Source organism: Carassius carassius, chromosome 4 (assembly GCF_963082965.1).
Source record: "Carassius carassius chromosome 4, fCarCar2.1, whole genome shotgun sequence".
Classification (NCBI taxonomy): domain Eukaryota; kingdom Metazoa; phylum Chordata; class Actinopteri; order Cypriniformes; family Cyprinidae; genus Carassius; species Carassius carassius.
This window is the reverse complement of record NC_081758.1, coordinates 24,570,004-24,595,924: the sequence shown is the minus strand read 5'-3', so window position 1 is coordinate 24,595,924 and position 25,921 is coordinate 24,570,004. Positions and strand designations below refer to the sequence as shown.

Genomic DNA, 25,921 nt, shown 5'->3' with positions numbered 1-25,921 from the left:
TATTCAAGTCAAATGGTTGTGCTTGACCACTTATCCGAGAGGCCACTAGGGTTTGTGCTAAATAACTTTATTACATATCATTCCTGGAACGTCCAAAATGTTGAGTTCTCTGGATTTTTTTAAAGAACAATTAAAAAAAACCCTGTGCTAAATTAATCCACTATGGCAGTGATTCCAAATCCTTTCCTCCTGTGTTTGCTTTAAAAAGTATATTTTTATGGTGTCATCTTACATCACAGGTGTATAAGTGTGAACTGAGAGGAACATCATGTGACAATATTTTTTGTACTCTGTATACGAAAAAAAAGAAAGAAAAAAAAAGAGGCAGCTGAGGTGACTATCATCAAAATCAAGAATAAATAAATGGGTGCATATGTAAATATATATTTGTACCTGCCTGTGTATTTAAAGTTGTACATGTGTTGTTGTATGTGTGTGTGTGTGTGTGTGTGTGTGTCTGTATGTTTGTTTAGGGAGGGTGTCTCTTTTTCCTCAGGAAAATGCATCATCATCTGGTAGCAAATGAACGGCTGCCTCCGACATTCCAATACAGGGCCCCAAAATCTTGAGAAAGACACACACACTTTGCCCCTTTCTCTCTCTTACTGATAGGCTTGCTATCACTCTAACACACACTGGAATGGATTTGCCCTGAGCTGACTGCCCACTGCTGCATAAGGTAAGAGATGCTTATGTCCTTGTGCTTATATGATTGTGTTTTTATCAATGCATATATTTAGATTTTTATTATTAATTGTGTGTATACATATGTATGTCAAATTTCTTTTTACAGATTTCTTTCTAAATACAGATGATAAATTAGTAACATGATTTTTTTAAAGATTTGCTTATGTACTTTCAACATGTTATCAAACTTAAAACTAAAATCCTTTTTAAAAAGGAGGGAAAGTAAACGTCACCATTCAGAGTAAGAGCATATTTTGACAACAGTAAACAGAGAAAATATATATCAAATTTATATATATATATATATATATATATATATATATATATATATACATGTATGTGTGTGTGTGTGTGTGTGTGTGTGTGCATATGTATGTATGTAACACTCACAATCTACTTCTACTCTTGACATGCTGACATGCACTTGCTAAGTAACTTATAGGTAGGGTTAGGGTTAGTGTCTAAAGTATACCTTATATATAAAATATAAGTCCAAAATATTTCTGAAGAGTCATCAGATGTCCTTATGCTAATGAAGTTCACCTGTAACTAAAATGGATAATCACTCTTTTTGTTCAATTTGCCCGTGTTATTTTATTTATTTATTTTTTTTACTTGTTAACTGTACTAATTAATTGTTCATCTGATATTTATCAGATGCTGATAGAGTGAAATCTTTTGCCAAGCACTTTTTTTTCTTGCTAAAACTCTGCAATTAATTGTGCTTACATTTCCTTTTATGTAGGTAATCAAGTTCTGGTCCAGAGTATTAGATTCTGTGGCAGCCCTGTTTCTACATAAAAAAAAACACACATCTCATTCCTTTCTAAACATCAACATTTACAAGTGATGTTTTCCCGTCTTTTACCGGGAATTATGTAAGAACAAATATACTTGAAGAAAGTTCACCTGTAATCCAGACAATAAACAACCAAATGGGTCAGTTTAATTGAAGTACACATTCAGCTGATGCAAATGACTTGCTGCAAGGTACAATTGTGATGGGTTATGATTAATGAAACTAAAGAGTTTGAACTTAGAACCTTTTGGTTCCCAGCCCAGATCTTTAACCACCACAACAGGGGGAACTCTGTGCAGAAATAATGCAAAGCAGGGATGCTGAAACACAATCACAAGGGTCACTGTGTGCTACACAACCGCACCTTCCTACTTCTCCCTTCCTCCGTTGTTCTCTCTTTCCCTTCTACTCTATCATTACCTCTTTATTTTAATATATTTCAGGAGGCAAATTTCACAAGGAATTCTCTTAATGTTTACCTGTTGATCGATTTACTACTAAAATACTGATACTTTTTAACATGTAGATTGCGGATTTTGTAGAATTTGTTGGAGATATTTTATTAATCCCCTGAGAGACATTGTAGAAAGTGAGTGTGTGTGGTGTTTGTGTATAAGAAGATATGTTCTGAGAAACTCTGAGGACAGGAAACTATTCTGACACATCTGGATGGAAGCTTCCATTATAGGAGCATAAAAACTGCTAATGTCCTCAAAGAACACACACATACATATGCTGTTAATGCACTCAGCTCACCGGAATACTGAACAATGAGAATGCAACAAGGCAAAGTCATTTAAGACAGACCCGATAAAGGCAGTTTGAACAGGTTTCAGCTCTTGTTACCTTGAAGCTGGACACATGACTTCAGACTTGCTTTTTGACATGATACAATATACAAGAAAATCTTGTTTTTATGCATTTAACAAATAAATGTAATAAATAAATAAATAAACCTTTAATAGCATGTGTGTGTATATATACACTACCATTCAAAAGTTTGGGATCAGTAAGACTTGTAGTTTTTTTTTAAAGAAGTCTCTTATGCTCATCGAGGCTGCATTTTTTAAAATGAAAAATACAGTAAGAAAACTGTAATCTTGCTAAATGTTATTAAAATATAAAATAATGGTTTCTATTTTAATATCCTTTAAAATATAATTTATTTTTGTGATGCAAAGCTGAAATTTCCATCAGACATTATTCCAGTATAAAGTGTAACATGACCCTTAAGAAATCATTCTAATATGCTTATTTATTATTAGAATAATCAATGTTGGCAACAGTTGGCAATATTTTTTGCGACCTGTGATACTTTTTTTCAGGATTCTCTGATGAATAAAAAGTTAAAAAGAACAACACTTATTTAAAATATAAATCTTTTCTAACAATAGAAATCTTTGGTATCCCTTCTTAACAATGTAGCACATCCTTTGATATGAAAGTTTTAATTTCTTTAAAAAAAAAAGAAAGAATAAAAATTTACTGACCTCAAGCTTTTGAACGCAGATTTTTTTTTTCTCTAATACACATTGGCCACAATTAACGGCACCCTTTTATTCAATACTTTTTGAAACCTTCATTTGACAGTTTAACAGCTCTAGAGACCATTCCTTCATCCAGAATCACTCCAGACCCTTTAGATTCCCAGCTCCATGTCTTCAGTTCACTCCTCTCATTTTCTGTAGGGTTCAGGTCAGAAGACTGGAATGACCAGAGCAGAAGCTTGGTTTTGTGCCCATTGACCCATTTCTGTGTTGTTTTTGAGGTTTGTGTTTGGATTATTGTACGGTTGGATGATCCAAACATGGAACATTATAAGATTTCAACCAGAGTAGATGTTTTTTTTTTTTTATCTGTTGGTATTTGATAGAATCAAAGATGCCATGTGTCTAAACAAGATGTCCAGGACCTCCAGCAGAAATATAGGCCCATGACATCAAAAATACAGCAGTATATTTTATTTTACACATGGGGTACTTTTTATCCCTGTGTTCACCAAACCCATCTTGAGTGTTTGCTGCTAAAAAGCTAATTTTAAGTTTCATCTGACCATACAAGCCAGTCCCATTTGAAGTTCCAGTCGTGTCTGATAAATGAATATGCTGGAGTTTGTTTTTGGATGAGCTAGGAGAATTTTTCTTGAAACCCCCCTAAACAACATGTGGTGATGTACAGTCGTGGCCAAAAGTTTTGAGAATTACATAAATATTAGTTTTCAAAAAGTTTGCTGCTAAACTGCTTTTAGATCTTTGTTTCAGTTGTTTCTGTGATGTACTGAAATATAATTACAAGCACTTCATACGTTTCAAAGGCTTTTATCGACAATTACATGACATTTATGCAAAGAGTCAGTATTTGCAGTGTTGGCCCTTCTTTTTCAGGACCTCTGCAATTCGACTGGGCATGCTCTCAATCAACTTCTGGGCCAAATCCTGACTGATAGCAACCCATTCTTTCATAATCACTTCTTGGAGTTTGTCAGAATTAGTGGGTTTTTGTTTGTGGTCAATCCCCTCTTGAGGATTGACCACAAGTTCTCAATGGGATTAAGATCTTGGGAGTTTCCAGGCCATGGACCCAAAATTTCAACATTCTGGTCCCCGAGCCACTTAGTTATCACTTTTGCCTTATGGCACGGTGCTCCATCGTGCTGGAAAATGCATTGTTCTTCACCAAACTGTTGTTGGATTGTTGGAAGAAGTTGCTGTTGGAGGGTGTTTTGGTACCATTCTTTATTCATGGCTGTGTTTTTGGGCAGAATTGTGAGTGAGCCCACTCCCTTGGATGAGAAGGAACCCCACACATGAATGGTGTCAGGATGCTTTAATGTTGGCATGACACAGGACTGATGGTAGCGCTCACCTTTTCTTCCCCGGACAAGCCTTTTTCCAGATGCCCCAAACAATCGGAAAGGGGCTTCATCGGAGAATATGACTTTGCCCCAGTCCTCAGCAGTCCATTCACTATACTTTCTGCAGAAGATCAATCTGTCCCTGATGTTTTTTTTGGAGAGAAGTGGCTTCTTTGCTGCCCTTCTTGACACCAGGCCATCTTCCAAAAGTCTTGGCCTCACTGTGCGTGCAGATGCGCTCACACCTGCCTGCTGCCATTCCTGAGCAAGCTCTGCACTGGTGGTACTCCGATCCCGCAGCTGAATCCTCTTTAGGAGACGATCCTGGCGCTTGCTGGACTTTCTTGGACGCAATGATGGCTGCACACGTTTCTTTGCAGGTCACCATGGTTAACAATGGAGGAACAATGATTTCAAGCATCACCCTCCTTTTAACATGTCAAGTCTGCCATTCTAACCCAATCAGCCTGACATAATGATCTCCAGCCTTGTGCTCGTCTCCATTCTCACCTGAGTTAACAAGACGATTACTGAAATGATCTCAGCAGGTCCTTTAATGACAGCAGTGAAATGCAGTGGAAAGGTTTTTTTGGGATTAAATTAATTTTCATGGCAAAGAAGGACTATGCAATTCATCTGATCACTCTTCATAACATTCTGGAGTATATGCAAATTGCTATTATAAAAACTTAAGCAGCAACTTTTCCAATTTCCAATATTTATGTAATTCTCAAAACTTTTGGCCACGACTGTAGGTACTGTTTGACCATTTTTTTAAGGTTTTCTGACCCCAAGACTCAACTATTTTCTGCAATTCTCCAGCTGTGGTCTTTTGAGAGTCTTTAGCCACTCAACTCTCCTCCTCACCGTGCATTAGGACGATACAGACATGTCCTCCTCCAGGCAGTTTTGTAACATTTTCTGTTGATTGGAAATTCTTAATTATTGCCCTGATGGTGGAAATGCAAATTTTCACTGCTCTGACTGTTTTCTTAAAGCCACGTCACTAATTTGTGAAGCTCAGTTATCTTTTGCTGCACATCAGAAATATATACTTTGGTTTTTCTCATTATGATGGATGATTAAGGGCATTTGGGCTTTGTTTTCCACCCTGTTTATATTTCTGTGAAACAGGAAGCCATGGCTGGATAATTGTTCATAATCATTCTGGAGTGCTCAAAATTTTGAATATGAATAGGAATATACTTCAGAAATATTTTTCTCAAAAGAGTTTCTAGAGGTGCCAATAATTGTTTCCAACGTGTATTTGAGAAAAACATTCATTTCATAATGATATTTCCCCCACCATTTTAAATTCATAATATCCAATAGAAGTTTAGATTTTTTTTGTGATTGTTTTTAAAAAAAATAAAAGATCAAAAGGATTAACAATGCAGATTATTTTCACAGCCTCCTTTGATCATATTTACCAAGGGTGCCGGTATTTTTGGCCATGACTTTAGTCCAATTAGTGCAGTTGACTAAAATCTGTGGAATTTAATTGGAATTCTGCAGATGTGTGACACAAACTGGAAAAACCCGTACTATGAGATCTTCAGGATACATAATACAAAATTGTTTCAATTAAATGAGATGTGGTTTTAATGAAACAATTGCTTCTGATCTATGTTATAAAGTCTGTTTTGTCTTCTAGTTAATCAGTGCCAGGATGCCCATCCTCAAGAGGCTGCCCAGGAGGTTTAAGAGTAACCACAGCAATGGTAATCTCCAAAAGAGTAATCTCACTAATGAACTCATCATAAAGAGTAACCATAGCAATGGGGAACTCATTCTACCACCATCTGATCTGAATCCGTTTGAGGGGGCATGGGCAGGGATGGGGTGGAAAAATGAAGAAGGTGAGGTCTGGGAGAATGGACAAGATTACCAGAGGTCATCCCAGGTGAGCGAAGCATTGGAAAATGAGGCAAATGCTGAGCAGCGTGGAGGGTCAAAGGTCACTGAGGGATCAAAAGAAAAGAGAGGAACTCTAGACCGAATCTGTGGTTCATCACCACTGAAGACACTTGGAAAATTAGGCAAGGGGCTGCGTATGACAGGAAGAAACGTGTGGGGTGCCACTCCATCAGTAAGGAGTGCCACTCTCCCAGCAACACCTGCCTCAGGAAAGAAAAAAAAGAACTATCGACGAGCCTCAGAGGAAATCATGACTTTACTGAGGTAAGAATGGTAATATGCCTATTATATAGCAGTGGTTCTCAACTGGTTATGCTTATGCTACGGTTTCCCATACTGAAAACACAAATATCATTACAGACAAAAACTGGAATACTTTATTATAATCATGAACTTTTGAGGCCAAAGTATATACAAAATATAATGTTTTCTAAATTAAAATCAACATAAATTACCAGAAAGAAGGTTGTTGCTGAATGTTGTCACTGGAAGACCCAGTTGTGACATTTGATTAAAAAGTATGAGCTGCATGGATGAATCATTCACAATAAGATCAATAACATGCATTCAAAAATAGATATGGTGGATTTCCCTTTCTAACCGACCTTTAATTCGATAGTATTATTCTCTCTGCACTTATGCAAAATATATTGTGATTGGCACAAATCATAACCACAGCCCTTGACAATACTGTGGCACCAACTTGTTTATAAAACATATATTTTTGGTCTTTACAATTTATAATGTTATGAGATGGTGATATTTATCAGGACAAACTTTCAATGACTTATTTATGGACACAGAAGAATGTCTCTGGGTTACTCATGTAACCATGGTTCCTCAAGAGGGAACAAAATGCTGCATCCTCTTGTGGACACATTGGGCAATGCCACAGGAAGGACGGTGTCTGAAGCACATATGAAAAAACTCCAATCCTATTGGTTCACATAGCCCGTGATGTCAAAGGCGGGCACCGACAGTATAAAAGGACACCTGCTGAATATGCCATCAACTTAGTTGTCTGAAGGAGACATAAAACAAGCAGGCCAAAGGCATCGTGAGGGAACCATGGTTACATGCATAACCTGAGACATTCTCCTTCAAGGGAACTCGCATTGCGTCCTATTGTGGACACACTGGGGTATGAAATTCCAACTTTGCCCTGCCAAGGCATATGCCTGACCACCTGGTGAGGAGCGCCAAGGAAGTGACAGACATACACTGAAACTTTCCTCAGAAAGGGGCCAAGCCACTGACGCCATGGGCCGCTCACATCACCTGGCAGAAATGGGGAACCAAATTCAGATGAAAGAGGGACAATCAAAACCATCTTAAGAACACAACTACCCTCAGATAGCTATGCTATGTGAGCAATACTAGCCTGGATACAAAAGACTACTGAAGAGGCAAAAACCAGAAAACCTCTAGACAGGACCTCAAGAAGGTCGTTACTTAATGGCCCAAGAAGGGGAAGTAGCTGCTGAGCTAGAAAACAGCTATCTTCAGATTGCTATATTCTAAGGGTCTTATGAATAGGCTCTTAGACCATGTGTAATTGATACACAGCTAGCCTCAGATAGATATCAGGTAAACCTTCTTACAAAACTGCCTGGACCACAGAGAGTGGGCTATCTGCTTACAACCCCAGCAGTGGAGATAGCACTGTCTAGGCAAGTTTCAGGAGATTGCTACTTAGAAACCCTAGGTAGGGGAGGAAACACTAGGCTATCTTCAGATGTGTGTTCAGATTCAGCTATGTACCTAGGATGGAGCTATCAGAAAAGAGGACTGTTAAAACTGCCATGACCACCAAATGTGGGCTGTCGGCTTAAAACCCAAGAGGGGAGACATCACTGTCTCGGTGGGGGCTCAGGAAACCGCTACTTAAAAACCCTAATTAGTGTAGCACATACTGTGCTAGCACATAGCTATCCTCAGATAGCTAGGCTCTAGTAAAGGGGACCACTGCAATAGCCAAGAATGCCAGTGGTGGGGCTGTCTACTTAAGGGGAGACAGCACTGTCTAAGGAAGGCCTCAAGGGGAAAAACCCTAAGTAGGGGAGCAAGATAGTTGAATTTAATTAAACACCATCTTGCCATAACCACTGGAATATAACCACCCTCAGATAGCTATCCTACACAGGTCCCTAACCAGTGTCAGTCCCAAGAGGCTAGCGAACCACCATTTTATTGACCAGAAGCTCACATGAGGAAGATCTGAACCATCAGTAAACGATACGCTAAGAGTGAACACATAAAACATCATTAGTCAAGAATCAGAGCCTGATGTAAGCAGTGGCCATAAAACTAGAGGGGGGATGGAGAGGATGGGAAAAGAATGATCAAAAAGTGCTAGCGTTGGGACATTGGCAATCACTGCGTCTCTTATCTAGCAAGTCCCTGAGATCATTTTTCCCACTGTTAACATTAGCCTTCCACTGATGACTCCTAGAGGGAGAAGGGGCGTGGTTAGTGATGCTAGACTTTTGGTCTTGTCTATGAACCTCAGCTAGAGCAACATTAGTTTTTCTGGTGGCACGGAGAACTAGATCTGTAGTGCGGTGGTTTGAAATGCTATGGATGGCAAGGCAGGAATCTTCAAAGTGGATGATGCACTCTAAGCGAGATTTCTCGCAAATTTCTTCTTTACAGGGGGAAGACTCTGAAGACTCCTGGGGGCCGGATGATGAAGACCAGCCAGAAAAAGCTAATTTAGTTGGCTGTGAGCAGGCTTAGGCCTTTCATGAAACCAAGCGAGATCGAGACGCTTAGTATCACAATCCATCACTATCAGCATATCCCCGTAGGTGTGGCTGGGAGTGGCAGATGATGACTCGGTGCTCACACTTTCATTATCGTCACCAATCACATCTATCTCTTCATTATCATCCTGACTAGAAGAGCCCAGCAGCACACTATCAGGATCAGAGGACTCTAATGAAAGAGTGTCTGGATCCCATGCCGTGCTTGCAGTGGAGTCTTTGAAAGTTTCATACCTTTCTCGAACTTCTCCGCAAGCTTGATCTGCAGATCCTAAAAGCTGAGTTTTCGCTGTTACTCGGCAGCAGAGAAACCCAACCCCCCAGACGCAGATGCTTGCCCCTCTTCCCTCGAGAAATGAAACAAAGATGATCAGAGCGTCTGCATAGTAAATTTCTCACAATGCATGCATACAAAGTCTTCAAGCACCAAATGAACCTGCTCCTCACCAAGGCACAAAACAGGTGTCAGGTGTCAAGAACCTAGGACACAGAGGTACACACTTTCTTGAAATGCTCACCCCATTTTACAGACATAATACACACTGCTTTCAAACAAAAGGCTCCTGAAGACAAAAAAAGTTGGTGATGTATTCAGCAGGTACCCTGTTATACTGCCGGGCGTCCACCTATGATGTCACAGGGTATGTGGACAAATAGGAGTTATTTCACATGCTCTTCAGAAACTGGTACGGTTGGTGGCATTCACCAATGTGTCCACAAGAAGACACAGCACAGGTTCCCTAGAAGGGGAACCTTTACAATTTTTATCACAAGTACATTTATAGAATCTTTTATAAAATTGTGTTTAATCTTGTCTTTTTCTGTAAGTTGAATTTTATAAAATGTTTGTTTTTATCATATTGTATTTATGATACTATGTTGAATGTTTTATGTGTATCTGCCATGGAATAGCCTATGAAACTGATATGGCAGTAAATTAAAATACAACCAACCACAGCCCATGACATCAACAACAAAAGAAATATGATGCATTTATTCCCACTGTTAAATGTTGGCATTTATTGCATTTATTTTGTCATCCTAATTATGTATGATTGTAAATATTGAACATTATTAGTTGTGCAGCATTGTTTGCATTTAGCTTTTTTTTTGACCAGACCTGAAACCAACCAGATGAGAATCAGTGTTGCACAAATCATTATTTCTGAGACTAGTTTTTTCTGAAGTTGTTGTAAAGGTATTTGAAAGGACATTTTTTTATGCATCTTCTCTCCTCAGGTTGGCAGGCCGTCGTAAGGAGAGTGAGCGCAGAGATAGTCTACCTACAGGTGATCTGACTACTGAAAATGATGAAGACAATCGTAGGCGTCCCTCATTCCTACAAATGGTCAGTTTGAGCAAACTCAGAGGAGACTCGCTAACAAACCGCAGCTCAGAGGAAGATGAGCAAGAGTCAGTAGAAGAGGAACCACTAGTAAAACGCAGGGAGCCACTATCAGGTACAGCTGTGTTTTTACTTTTGTTACATCTGTACTTTTTGTACTTTTTATGGCACGTACAAAGTGTAACAGTCAGCGGTCTCCATGTTTGACCCATAACACCTTACACTTAATGAGCAGTATCAAGGTCCAAAAGTCCCTGTGAGTCACTGGCCAATCAACACTTTCACAGAGACAGGAAATGACTCACTTTCTTTGTGTAGCTGTTCAAAGACAACAACACATCAAGTGATTAAACACATGGCCCTAAATGACCATTAACTCTCACTTTCTCTCATAGTGTTGGAGATCCTACAGTTAGTTAATCAGAGAGACCTGCTGCTAGCCGACACGCACATCCAGGAGCTTGAGAGGGAGTGTGAACTTGATCCCTCCCTCTTGACACAAACCACACCCACTCCAACTTCGCCCAGTAACAAAACTCCTTCCACACTCACATATTCTCCTTGGCTCCCCCTGTTGACTGGTTCCGGCAGTGAGGATTCTGTCCCAAGCATGTGGGATTCTGGGCTGCGCAAAGTGAAAGACGTTGAGTTGCTTTACGAGGCTCTTCAGAGAGAGATGTGGGATGTGGTGAGGGAGTCACTACGTCAACCCTGCAGCGGACCTCAGCTTGGCCTAGTGGTGCTGGTCATTCAACAGGAGGAGCAGGCTGACAAGATATGGGCCCTGCGGCAAGAGGCCCAGTCCACCATCCAAGATGGTAACCAATCTGAAGACCATTCCCGGCCTTCCAAGCGTCCCAGGAGACTGCATCAAAGGTGGGTGGAGGCTGTGGGAGAGGCAGCTGACTGGTGTCTTCCACAACCAGGGGGCATAGCTGCAGGCCAGATGGGCATGTATTTGGAGCGTTTGAGGGGCAGAGTGGTGGAAGACATGGATGCGGCACGTCGGAATGTGGTGGCGGTTTATCCCGAGGAGTTTGGTGTGTTTCAGGTCTACATGCAGAGTTATCACAGGGCTGTTGCCAAACGACTGAAGACTGTCACTAGTGGACCCATTCAGATCACAGACACATACTCACTGCTGGACTGGATCTACAACATTTACAGCAGGTATTTTCATTTGTATACATAGACACTGAGGTGTGTTTTCTATTTTTACACACACCTTTCCTGCACTTACATTCCACTTGGTTTAATGACCCGGTGGAAAAATGCGCTCAGGTCTATTAATATCAGATGCATTGTTTATTATAATGAACAACAACGGTGCAAAATACCTGGGAGTATTACTGTACACATCCACAACACCGGTCTTGTGTACTAAAAGTAGTCACACTATTAATTTAACTGTATTTTTCAGTAGCATTACAATATTTCAGCACTTTAATGAAATATAAAATAGAAAAAACAAAACTAAGATCATATTGTGAACAATGTATGTAGAACTTCTCCAGTTATTTACTTTAAAATGTTTTTAAAGACGAGCTTGTCACAGTGTAAAATAAGTGTCACAGTGAAAATAAGCCTCTTATAACCCACAAATGACTATTAGACTAGTGAATCAGTTAATCATATTATGGCCCTCAGTGCTGGAAATTGTGATACATTGTAGTGAATTGGTTTGTACTAATCATTCATGTAAATTAAATCCTGTACTAGATTTTTGACTCAGTTATGTAAAATAGGAAGTTGTTGTGATTATCTGTTGTAGTTTGAGACACTCTTAAAGAACCTTTAATATCTCTGGAACTTTCCATGGCACAAAAGGTTCTTTATAGTAGAAAAAGTCATTTAGATTAGTTAAAATCTTCTTTAGTCTAAGAAAATAAATTCTTTTAAGAACTGTTTACTTAAAGGTACTTCAGGGAGCCCAGATTGGTTGTTCTGTGACATCACTGCCCATTTTTGGGATCTTAATTTGTGTACTGTCACCCTAATTGAGATTATTCATTCAAACCCCCTATTGTTTTGGTGCCAGCAAACACACATATTTGATTCAGTGAAACGTTTAATCATTAGATTGTTACATTTTATTTATAAATTCAATTAAATGTATATATCAATTTGTGCAGTTGTGTCCTAATTGTTTGAGAGTCCCAGTTAAATTCCAAGTTTCAGCAGTAAATGTTCCTGTGGCTCAGTGGTAGAGCATTGCATTAGCAGCGCAAAAAAGGTTGTGGTTTCAATTTCCAGGGAACACACAGTAAAAAAATAATAATAATAATTTATAGCCTCTGCTAAATGCATAAATGTAAATGTAGGTTGGGGGAGTGAATGAACAGCGCTCTCTTCCACCCTCATAACCCCTTGAGCAAGGCACATAACTCCCAATTGCTCCCTGCGTGCTGCAGCAAAATGGCAGTCCACTGCTCTGGGTGTGTGTTCATGGTGTGTTTTCTATACGCAGTGCTGTGTGTGTGCACTTGGATGGGTGAATTGCAGAGAACAAATTGCAAGTATGAGTTACAATAGTTGGTCGTCACACCAAATGTCTTCTTTGTTTAGACCTGCTTAACTTTTTAGTTGCAGGCAAACTACTTAAAAAAATTAAACAGTAGCTTCTCTGTAGTCTGTCTTCTTCAAATTAAAATTAAGTTGTTATTTTCCCAACACTGCACAACACAAATGAACTTGAACACACTGACCCTTATGGACACACAAACATGCACTAGTTCTGACTGTGGGTGTTCCATAGGGACGTCCTGGCTTCAGTTGGAGCAATGAGCACTATAGTGTGTGAAGCTCTAGAACCTCTACTTCCTGAAGATGTCATAGACCGTCTGGAACAGGACTGTGTCGAAACTGTTTGGGTAAAATGTTTTAGTCAAATTATGCATTACTTATTAATCTCTGGAAACAAAATAATTGTGTTAAAATAATTTCCATTATATGTGTGTGTGTGTGTGTGTGTGTGTGTGTGTGTGTGTGTGTGTGTGTGTGTTTGTACAGGACAAGATGACTACAGAGCTCTCGCAAGTTTTAGATGATGAAGAAAAGCGATGGCTTCAGACGCTGCACATTGAAGAGTATCAGTCTGGCCTCGCTCGTTCTGTTATACAGGTAATACCATCAATCCTACACATCTACAGCCATTACTGCATTCTTTGCAATCTGACTCTATGCATGCCTTGCACTTTATGGTTAGCAATGTATGTTGGTGTATGTACATGATAACCAGGTCGTTGTGAATATCTTTTTGCATCCATGTGTGTCTTCATCTGTTTCAGAGGCTAAAGGTAGATTTGGACAGATCGACAGCTGTCAGTCAGCCACTAGGAGCTCGTGTTGCTCGCTGCACTTTGAATGGACTTGTAGATTTCCTGCACAGGTGAGATGGGGACAAGACGGTATCATCATAATAATGCTGATAATGACAAAAGCTAATCAAAAATTATGATCATGTTTACTAAAAGATATTTGCAAACTCATATAATTAATCTAATGATATTTAGACATTTACTGACATCACAATAATTGTGTGCACATCTATGGCTGGACACTTTTTTTAATTTGTGTTGTCCCTACATTTTATTCAAAGAGTATTTTTTTTTTTGTCTACACTTTTGAATAGGGAAGTGTAAAATTATGAGATTTGTCTGTTTGTGTGTCTGTGGTATTTAGTTTCCAGAGAAAGGTTGAGATGTTCCATGACACGCAGTCAGAGTTCGAGGATCGTGGGGATGGTTATGTCTCCAGAACCATTGCTCTTGTCAACTGTGTTCCACCTTTCAGGTTTTTCATCTTATTCACTATATCTATCTATTCAAACCTCTCCCAACCTGGGTGTTTTTTGAGGACTGAAAAAAGAACAATCAGTAGTCTTTAGAGCTGTATATTCTCTATATTTATGTTTTTAAGAATGGTAAGGCTAGAAATCACTATTCTAATATAAAAATACTGTCAAAATACTGAAAAAAGAAAAGCTACTGGTATTTATCTGTTAAATTATGTTAAGGACATTTCCTTAACCCTAAAAAAACAAAAATATGGCTAAAAAATCTGTGAAAAGTCCTTCATATTAACATAGTACATTGGGCCCTGTTTTAAGAGACTTTTCTTGGTGTAGTTTTTCAAATTTCTGAATATCCTATGCTATTATATACAATACTATACACACAAATCGCATTTTGCATCTAAAATGTGCAGTGTATATTGAGAATACTAAGTCATTTTAGAATAATGTGCATTTTGACATATAAGAAGAACAATACGAAACAAAATAAGAGAATGTGATTCTGTTCATAGTTAGGAGAATCATGACTAAACTGATACCATTAACCCAAAAGCACAAGCTTAAAACAATGTTTATGAAAGATATCCAAGAATAATATAAATAATATGAAAATAATAATGCAATGAAATAGCACTTAAATAAAAAATAAGATGACTCAACTGTGCAGGATTTAAATCCTGTGTTGAACTCTGTAGGAATTTTGTGGAGCGCTGTCATCTGTGTGACGCCTTTGGCAGTGAGGACGTCTCCCAGCAAGCTCAATCTTCTCTGGAGCGAATTGTTAACCAGTCAGTGCAAGTTCTCTCGGACATACTGTTTGAAAACATCAGGGTGAGACACTTGCACACATACACATCTGACCCATGTATGTTTCTTAAAGTATTCACTGATGATATTCCGGCATGATTCCAGCCATTCTTTGATAAGCTGGTGAAGAGGAAGTGGCTGGAAAACACTGAGGCCTATGAGAGCATTGAGATGACTATTAAACAGCACTTTAAAAAGTTCCGCAGAATGGACTGCCCTCCATATCAGGTATGAGTTAGAGCACTCATGCTTTCTCACAGATGGTTTGGTTGGTTGGTTGGTTGACTGATCATCTGATTGACTATCAGGCATTGGTGAATGAGGTGCACAGGCGGGTCCTGGTTGAATATGTTCGTGCCATCATGAGGGGGCGGGTCATTTGTACATCACTCAAAATGAGGAAGAGAGTGGCATTCCGTCTGCAGGATGAGGCCAAACAGCTTAAGGCTCTTTTTAAAGATCTGGTCAGTGCCACTAAGTTTAATAAAGATCATGCCTTACATTATCTTAAATGATTTCCAAAATTATGATAATCTCCTTACGAGGGACCTTCTCACTGTATAAGGGCAGCTATATTTTCATGCATAAAGACCCATTTGTAGAATGAAAAAAGAAAACGTATTGTTTCATTCCAACATTTATTGCATTGTACTGTTAGGTGCGTAAACCTGAAGATAAGCATAAAACTATGGCTGTCAATGGGGAAAAAAAGTTTAATTTGTGAAAAGACATTACAAATCAGATTGAAATTTAATTTAATTTTATTATTTTTATTTTATTTTACAAAAATGCCAAGACCAAAATTAGTTAATGAGTTTTTTTTCTCACAGGAGTCAACTTCCTTCTGGTTGGACAGTGTTATTGTTCACCTGGCTGACATCATAGTTTTGGAGGACACTCCCTCTATTCAGATGGAAGTCGGAGTTTTGGTGAAGGAATTTCCAGATATACGGTAAAACCACTAGGACAAATGAATCAACCCCTTTTCAGAGGCCTGTCATGAAACTATGATGCAGGGATACCCAGAAATGGCAAGTGTATGGTTTAGGTTCTAACTAGAGGTCTACATGGGTACAAAACTTCATGGACCGGATTGTCAATTATTTGAAAGTTGTACCTGAATCCGACTGGGAAGACACAGACCCTTCTGGACCTGATTGGCACATGTTCCACAGCACATTGCTATTAACAAGTCGACAAACAAGTTGCGAAAATTAAACTTTGTGTCTTACCTAATGTAAGAAGCCTTCTCCGTTGTACCTGACTGTGATGCACACAATCCTCCTCGCCAAGAAAGTTAATCCATGTTATTCCTCTCTTGCCAGTTGAAATGCTTAATCCACTCATTATTCTAGCTTCACAAATCCACTCGTTGTCAAGGTGATGGATGACAAATGCGACTTTTGCAGTTTTGCATTTTTTGTATCTGGAGTCATCTTGCATGATAATTTAGACTGTTCGCCAATGGATTATAATAACGATTGCTTGTCCAATGCCATGGCTGCCTGCTGACATTAGCTGTACTTATTTGCTATCATATCTGTGCTCTTGAGCCAAGTCTGAGCAAATATTTTTGATATAAAAACAAAACGGTTCATTCACAATATTATAAAAATGGGAGAAACTGCAAAACGCAGTATGGCGGAAAAAGTCCCGCCTTCTAAATCAAAAAGCCAATCATCAAAGGTAAAGTCATTGCATCATGTGTTTTTTTCCCACCTTATTTCAAATATTTCAGACTCATGTCCTCATCATAATTTTGCAACTTGAAGGTTACAAAACAACACACGCACAGCACTGACTGACTCTGATAACGGCCGGGTGCTCTCCGAGTCTGATCGACTTGGTATTACACACAATGTTAAACAGACCCGGGACCCAAAGTAATAGATTGGGACCTGACCTGGACCCAGCTGACCATTTCAAATATAGCCCCGAACCCATAAGGATCCCGGGTCATGTCCCAGCTCCTTGGGTCTCTGGTGTTCTGGTCCTCCTTGTAGACCTTTAGTTCTAACATACCTTCTAATCAGCTCCAGTCCTTTTTTTTCCCTGTGTCCTCACTAGTTAGAAAAATTATCTCAAAACAATCATTAAATGAGAGAAAACAAAGAATTTCTGATCCACGCCTCGCTCCAGACAAATCCACTGGCTGCTTCATTTCCAATATACAGCATGCTCTGGAATACAGTACATCTGCTAATGTACTCTATTTCAGCACTCTTAGGGGTGGTTTTGGCGCAGTGGATAAGACACACGTCTTTGGTGTGAGAGACCCGGGTTCGAATCCACTGTGAGACACCAATGTGTCCCTGAGCAAGACACTTGAGGTGTGTGACCTCTGACATATATAGCAATTGTAACTCGCTTTGGATAAAAGCGTCAGCTAAATGAATAAATGATTCACACGCAACACGTTTTGGCTTTTAAATAACCAAGATCTAAGCAGTGAAATGTTAAAAAAAATTATACTAGCATTTTTAGAACACTATGTACCACGAGATGCTGATACAAACGATACAAATACAAACGCAATGCTTTCATAAAAAAGTGAGGGTGGAATGGAAAAATGCATTCTGTGTGAATGGCCCTTTTGAAAGGAACTAGGCCAATAAAATGTATGGACTGGAACCAAGTGTTGTTTAAAAACTGCAATAAAACAGAAGCCAAATGTAGACCACGATGTAGAATTTTTTTTTATAGCATAAAACTGCAAGGAACACGTTTGATTGGCTCTTGAAGCACTCAGTATACTAATATGTAACTTTGTCCATTTACATAACTATTACATTAATACAATTTTGCTGAACACTTAAGACATGCGGAAGGGTAGAACCTGAGCTCTGTCATCTAAAAGTGCTTTCACTCATGAAAAATCTGACATGTTCCTCTCTCATTTCCTTAAGGACTATTTTTCACAACACCACTCCGTTTCCTGAGGTCATTCTAAGAATGTCTGTCTGAAAATAGTTACCGTGGTGCTCCATCTCAGTGCCAACTTTCCTTCATGTGGACAGGAGGGAACAGCAGACAGTAAACAGGGGATGATGTGACCCCACTTTAGTCCAGTGCTTTTGTTTGAATGAAGAGGAGTGTGTGTGTGTGTGTGTGTGTGTGCACTCAGTCCCTGGCTGGCAGTGCTCCTGCTTGCTGACGCACAGCCCTCCTCAGCAGACAGGAAGTGGCTGTGGAGTACTTCTTGTTCCTGCCAGGTCACAGGAGACTGACTGGTGCCACACTCCAATCAAACACACACACACACACACACGCACACACACACACAGACAAACTAAAGATCAAAAGCCAAAAAGTGGAGGCTACTTAACTTCTCTTTGTGTAGCAGTGGTGCTTCCTGTTTTTGACTGTCTGTTTATGTGAAAGTCTATCATAGACTCACACTGTCACATTGTTATCTATAGACAGGACATGCCATCTTCTCAGTATGGAGCGCTGACTCAGAGTTTGCTTTTGAGCCATGAGCACTGTCAAGGGATCATTACAAAGAAACACATTCAGTTTAAATTCAGGGGTTTGTTTAGTGTGTTGGGGCCCCCCTTGGTTGAAATCAACCCCCCTGGAAAATGGGGCTCCATGAAATTGTGTGGGGCCTAATTACGCTGCTGTTTAAATTTCTTACATGACTTTTCTCTGAATTAATTCCAGACTGCTATTTTTAGTAAAATTAAACTTTTTGTGCTTTGTTTTGATCATAAAGTTTCTCTTTGTCCCTTTATCTAAATAATGGTCTGGAATGAAACTGATGAAACTTCGGTTTGACAGATTAAACATCATCAGAATTAATTGATCACTGTAACTGACAAGACAACATGATCAAGTCAAACTTATCTTTTTTTGATGCATGATATTTCTGTTCCATATTTATCAGAGAATATTAGATATTTTATTGCAACAGTTGGATATTGGATATTTATTTGTGCTGTTAATTTCCCGTTCTCTCCCTAGTTAACCTTTGTCATTATCTAATGCTCACTTAAAAATAATCTTCATAACACCAATAATTTAACACTTCCAAATGTAAATCTCAATATGAGTGTCCAGTTTTCATACTATATGTTTAGGTGTTGTAATAAGTGTTTTTTTTTTTTTAATAAAACTATCACAAATGTGGTAATTGAAATAAAGCTAAAATCAAATAAAATATGAATATAAGATGAAAACCTGAGCAAAATTTTTTTTTACCTTTTTTTTTTTACTAGTAGTAGTGTAAGTTTATTTTATAGCTGTAAGATAAATACTAATTATTGGTGCATCTCTACTTTCCCATGAATTTCTAATGAGCTCACACGTTGTCTCTATTATTATTATTATTAACATATAGCCTATATATTTATATTTGGGTTTATATACCTTTTTCAACTGTGATTAATTTATTTCTTGTTTTGTGCAAAGGCAAGCAGAGTTATGTATGCTTTGATAAAATGTGAAATATGAACCATGCCCTCCCTCTCTCTTTCCATCTCCTCACAGGAGGAGACACATCTCTGCTGTGTTGAATGTCCGTGGGATGGTGCATCAGACAGACCGTCAGGAGATTCTAGCTGTTGTCCGGGACTTAGAGAACAGCGACAGCTCCATCAATCTACCCCGAGATCGTGCCCTCTTCTCTGAAATCGCAGTGGCCAAAGACATGTCCTGTCTGGGGCTGGTTCTGATCCGCTTTGGTCTCACTGTGTCATCGTGGGTCTCCAGTGCCCGGCCACACCGTAATCGCAGCAGGAGTCGTCGGAATGAGAAACATGCCAACGATAGATCAAAATCAAGCCACGCAAAGCGCTTTACTGAACCTTAAAAATAATGAAATACAGCATAACTACAATACATAGCATCCTGATATTTAGAAAAGACACAATAAATGATAAATACACAGCATTACATAATCAAATCAGTATAATATTAAGAAAAAGATGGCTTAGTCTATTTCCACAGATAAATGTGGTCAGAACCCAGTCAAAAAGGAGGATAAGATGAGGTTATGACAGCAAAAGTAGAATCACAACAATACTTGTCCTTCAGAGCACAGCTGGAGCGGAATAAAAGTGGACACTTCAAAGGACGGGAAATGATCTAAAATTCTCTCTCGCTTTAAACAGGCTGTTAGTGGACTGCTGTATACTGACTAGCTGGACCTCTGTCGTGTGAACAGCCACATGATTTGAGAGGAGCGGCAGGAAAGTCATCACTGTAGAGTGGTGACACGCTGACATTTTTATTAGTGCAGGCTGTGTGCAGAACACTGCTTTAGCTTGACATTAAATCACACACAGAGCAGATGCATGTACATGCTGTGTCAAACACCAGGTACAGGTCTACAATGCATAAACAGCTACATTTGAGATTGTGACATTTAAAGAATGTGAATTCCTCTGATTTTGTACTAATGTTTAGGATTCTGTTTATCTCATTTCTTTTCAGGTCTCATCAATATTCAAATCTGAGCTACTGAGATCTGAAATCTAACATTAATTAAATGTGTGTGTGATATTGTTTCAGAAATAATGCCCTATTGACTGGAAAATGAATTTATTATAATTAAATTGCTGTTTTTTTTTCTTTAACATTTTCTTTTTTTTTCATACAGTGCTGTTGAAAAATTTGGGCTCAGTAGGACTTTAAAAATGTTTTTTTGAATTTAAGGTGACTTTTAATTAACTGGGTTAAGCCTACTGGGATGGCTCTCTTCAAAATATTATATTCCTATGGTGGGAGTGGAAAGTTATGGAGATTCATAAATTGTTTATATGTTAAAATATTACCAAAATCATCAGACACAGATAGAATACAGTTCAAGTTGTTATTAAACTAGGGAAAAAACGATACTCATTTCTAACAGTTATATTAGTATTATTTCAAAAGTGAACTTTGTGGGGGGCGGGGGGCAGGCCACCAAGTTAGTCAAATATCTTATTTGGAATAAAATGCCACAGTAATATTGGATTTGTAAGGCATCTTTTCAGCCATTTTACTTTAAAGGTGTTTACAGTATATGAGAAGTCCAAACAATCAAGACCACCTTCTCTTCTGGACTCAGCAGCACATCTCTTTTTTGCTTGCATGTTCTATTTTTACAAATAAAGTCCAAAAATATTTTATTAATTTAGTTGACAAACAAAGAAAGAGCAGAATATACAAAGTGAGAGAGCCCCTTCAACTTTAGATAAAAGATCTCTTTGAAGCCAGATGTTAAAGATCTGTTTCGTTTTTTTTTAATCATTTTATCAGAAACATTTAAATTAGGGATGTCCCGATCAGGTTTTTTTGCCCTCGAGTCCGAGTCAGAGTCATTTGATTTTGAGTATCTGCAGATACCGAGTCCCGATCCGATACTTCTATAATACATAAAAAAAGAATAAAGAAGAGCGAAAAAACAGATCCAGGGTGTTCAATAAATTACATTTTGAAATATATTCAAATAGAAAAAAAACTATTTTAAATAGGCTAGTTAAAATATTTCAAAATCTTACTGTTTTGCTGTACTTTGGATCAAATAAATGCAGGCTTGGTGAACAGAAGAGACTTCTTTAATTAAACAATATTAACAAGCTTACTGTTCAAAAACTTTTGACTGGTAGTATAGGCAACTTTAATTTTTCTCTAATTTCTAGCTTTTAATTGGCTTAAAAATCTATAACTACTGGACGATAACAAATAATAATGATTTGTTTAGCTATATACTACAAACACTGTTTATCACATAATAAGGTAGAATAGTTTCTATACTGTAATAAATGCTATGTCAATCATCACTGCATTGTTCATATACTTTATTTATCACCTGCTGGAGATGACTTGAAAAACCATATATTGTCGTAATCTTACATTAATGTCTTCGTGTTTACAAAAGTTTCTGTTTTTATGTGAAAATAACTGATTTCATACAGCGATAGCTGGACGCTTTTGTCCATATTAGGAATTTCCTGATATGACTTTCTGCGCAAGAGCGCCCTGCATGAGACACAACACACACTGCATGAGAGTGTTTAGCTCTCCGTGATGTTCATCTCGTCTTATTCTGGGTCCGAATAAAACACCAGATCATGCGCAGACTATCCTGTCTTTTTTAGTTTAAATCTATATTTATTCACACCTTTATTATATATATATCTGAGTCCCGATCGGGAGGTAACGTCCGATTCCGATCGAGTCTGAAACCACGTGATCGGGCCCGATTTCCGATCCCGTGATCGGATCTGGACATCCCTAATTTAAATTATGTCTACTGACTGAATTTTTTTGTGATATGACTTCCTAAATATTTTACACAACTAGGATACCTCCTAAGAATGTATCATCCATATCATGAATTGACATAATTTCACATTTCGAAGTATTATGTTTAGACCCGAAGCACATGATAATTGTTCAACCAATTCCAGAGCTTTTGGTAACTGTTTTTTTTTTTTATATCCCTGTCAAATATTGAAATTCCTTTCAAATTTTCATCTTGGTTAATTCTTAGACAGAGTAACTCTGGCTAAAAGAAATAAAAATGTGGAGAACTGGACAGCCCCGTCTGACTCCATGATATATGTTAAACCTCTTAGAAGTATCAAAGTCCACAATCTCTGAGCTGTTATAAAACATGGTTACAGTCTCTATAAATGCTTTACCAAATCCAAATAATTCTAGAGTACGAAAAAGAAAATTGTGTTCTCTGGAGTCAAAAGCTTTATGGAACTCAAGAAAGTGTATGAAACCTTCTGAATGAATTAGATCTGAAAAATCCAGCATAGTCCAGTACGCCTACTACTAATGTTGTTAGAAATGTGACGGCCTTTCATGAAACCAGATTGAGATTCTGAAATAATATTGTCTAAACCATAACTCAATCTTTTAGCATATATACAAAGGCTAATATTTTATAGTCTAATGATAACAAAGTAATAGGATACCAATTATCGATTATTAAAGGATCCTTGTCTTACGATTTTCATGTCCACTCCTTTAAACATTCTAATAGGGAGCTGCAGAGTATCTAAATCTCTTTTGAATGAGCGTTCGTCCTGTTCACTTTCAATTTTATGATCACACGCACACTTTGTGTAAAGGGAGCATGTCTTACAAGATCAGATATTTGTCAATGAGCTCAGGATCTGTTGAGCAGCAAATACTCCAGCATGGTCTTGTCAGTCATTTCTCCTTATTCTTGACCTGAGATCTGTCAGATTTGACTCCGCCAGCTCTTATTGGATGCAGGGTTGCCAAGTCTAGGCTACTTTTAAACTGTTGCCTTGGGTTGATTTTCCCAAGTAGGTTAAAGATTTGAAATATTGCATAAATTACATTTGACTGAAATGCTTGTTTTGAAATATTGTGCATTCTACCTATGATAAAACTTTCATGGACTTTTATATTAACTCCCTCCTGTTGGAATGACCTGCCAAACTCAATCCAAGCAGCTGAGTCCTTAATCATTTTCAAGAAACTATTTCATCTTCATTTGACCCTCTAACTCTAGCACTCTCTATTATAATGCTAATTCTAATTTTATCTGCTTTTTATTTAATTGACCTTCTAACATTTGCACTCTCTATTCTATTTCTATTCAGATATCATTCACCGATTGAACTATTTATCTAATGAGTCAGACTAAAAAATAAATAAAATAAAAATACAAATCTGGAAATCAGAGAAAGGAATATGTGAAATTTTGTGCTGATCTACATCAGTGACATTAGAGGAAAATCCAGCTGACTTCACTCACCTTAATCACCTGAATCTACTTTAACAAGTGTGGGCGTCATTCTCCGACTACAGTTTATTTGGGTTAAAATAGGGTTGTTGTGTTGAAAAGGAAGTAGCCGCCTGTGCTGGTGTGTATACTTGGCTCTGATAAGAGGACTCGTTTGGCACCTCTCTGAACAACAGGAATAGACCAGTTACCCAAAACATCCTTAAGCTGACAGACAACAGCTCAACCTCAACTCAACCCCAACCAACAGAATTCCACACAGCTAAATAAAGCCTGCGACTATAATTTATTCATCTATAATTAACAGCACTTATTCATGGCACATTTAACATGTAAACAGCGTAGAGTAAAATATATACTAGTGTTCAAGTTGGGGTTCAGTAGGATTTCAAAAAAATAAGCAGAAGAAGATAAAAGGAAAATTATTTTAAAATGTTAAATTGCTAAAAAAATAAAATAAAAATAATATATATATATATATATATATATATATATATAAACAGATTTCCCAATATTACGTTTTTTATTGTATTTCTGATTAAATAAATGCAGTCTTGGTGAAGATTAAAGATTTTGAGCAGCATTTATTTTTTTATTTTTTTAGGTTCGAATCTCGGGTTGGCAATACCACGACTTAGGTGCCCTTGAGCAAGGCATCGAACCCCCAACTGCTCCCCGGGCGCCGCAGCATAAATGGCGGCCCACTGCTCCGGGTGTGTGTTCACAGTGTGTGTGTGTGTTCACTGCTCTGTGTGTGCACTTAGGATGGGTTAAATGCAGAGCACAAATTCTGAGTATTGGTCACCATACTTGGCTGAATGTCACATCACTTATACTTATATAATACAGTCAAACAGCTGTGACAATTGAAGCTAGTGCTAACTTCGCTGTTTGTAAAAATTTGTTTGGTTCTTCCCTTCATAGAGAATGATATTGGAAAAATACTTTACTCATTTTGAGGGTGTAGTTGTAACTCTGTTGGGCTAAGAGTGTATGGACCTTACTGCTTCAATGCATTTTAACAGGTATGGCTCAAGTTTGTTTACCTTCTGACCAGATTTTAGATTAAGGCTGTTAAAACTGCAATTTAAAGATACCATGAAATCCTACAGATTTTGCTCATCTTGGAGAGAAGGTAATTCTTGAGGAATTTAACAATTGCTTTCCTGAGACTATGGCAGTGTTCTTGAGTGAACAGCAGGTTTGGGAAGCATTGTTCTAAACATTAGTTATAGTGAGTAGCTTCTTACCTAGACAGTCTTTTTGAGTTTGAAAGTAAAAAGGGCTCGGTTTTGAGGACTATACACCATTCTCGATGGATGGGTTGGTGTTTGCAGGTGACACTCAAAGTCCCTGTTAAGATTTTACAATGAGATAAAGTTCTTTTTAGTGTTTGGAGTTGCTAGGTCAGGCCTGAACAACTTGTTGAGAGCGTGTCTTATTTTTAGCGGGAGACACATTTCCTGCCTGCACAATTATCTGAGCTCTGTCCAAGCAACTGCCAAGTGAGTATGACTTCGAAGATTTTAATGAAGTGGAGTTGACCAACATTTTAGTCAAATAAAATTTAAGTTGTGCATTTGGACATTTGGTCTGTGTTGGAGTTCTCCATTATAGTTGGTGAGTATTCAATTTATTAAAAATAATTTGTTTAAATTATATTTAATGTTTTAAGGGTGGGGGTGTTATGAGCCCCTGCTATTTCTCTCTTTCCTTTCCTGAGTGCAGCTGCTAATTGAATGTGGGTGGAGACTATTACAAACACCTGAAGCCTGTTTTAAGAGCTGCTGGCGCTTCAATGGTGGCTTGCAATAGAGAAATGACTAGGAAGTGATCATTATCCTATAGTAGAGGAAGTTAATTTACGTATAGAAGAAGGTAATACAGGAGGAGTGGACAAATGGTTTTTTGAAAATGCTGATTGGGAGTCTTTTAGGTATATTAGCGAGCAAGAAATGAAAAGAAAATTGATACTGAAGAAAGTGTTGTTAATGTTAATAATTCTATTTGTAATGCGATATTATTTGCGGCAAGTCAGACTATACCGAAGTAAGGGGGTATAAAAAAGAAGAAGATTGTGAAGAAGAAGATGAATGTGATAAAGCAATTAAATCTAGAAATAAAGCTTTTAAAATGCTAAAAAAGAATTACAGTTTTCAGAATTTTATTGAATATAAAAGGAGGCATGCAAATGTAAGGAGAATCATAAAAAATACAAAGAAGGATTTTTGGAGGAAATTTTGTAAC

General features: G+C 38.0%; 1 protein-coding gene across 1 annotated transcript; it reads left to right on the top strand.

Annotated features, from left to right (window-relative positions):
- Positions 1-539: 539 nt before the first annotated feature.
- On the top strand, positions 540-20,475 carry LOC132139576 (tumor necrosis factor alpha-induced protein 2-like). Its single transcript, XM_059548040.1, has 13 exons — positions 540-679; positions 5,995-6,521; positions 10,259-10,479; positions 10,760-11,534; positions 13,120-13,234; positions 13,374-13,484; positions 13,652-13,752; positions 14,046-14,156; positions 14,853-14,988; positions 15,070-15,192; positions 15,273-15,428; positions 15,795-15,916; positions 19,453-20,475. The coding sequence occupies exons 2-13, from the start codon at positions 6,010-6,012 to the stop codon at positions 19,772-19,774; spliced, it is 2,805 nt and encodes a 934-aa protein (XP_059404023.1). The 5' UTR covers positions 540-679; positions 5,995-6,009; the 3' UTR covers positions 19,775-20,475.
- The last annotated feature ends 5,446 nt before the right edge of the window (positions 20,476-25,921 follow it).

Excerpts from the sequence above, each read along its gene's own strand:
- LOC132139576 (XM_059548040.1), top strand. The coding sequence starts at position 6,010 with ATGCCCATCCTCAAGAGGCTGCCCAGGAGGTTTAAGAGTAACCACAGC. Across the intron at positions 13,753-14,045 it reads CTTGTAGATTTCCTGCACAG|TTTCCAGAGAAAGGTTGAGA; the intron begins GTGAGATGGGGA and ends TGTGGTATTTAG. Across the intron at positions 15,193-15,272 it reads TGGACTGCCCTCCATATCAG|GCATTGGTGAATGAGGTGCA; the intron begins GTATGAGTTAGA and ends ATTGACTATCAG.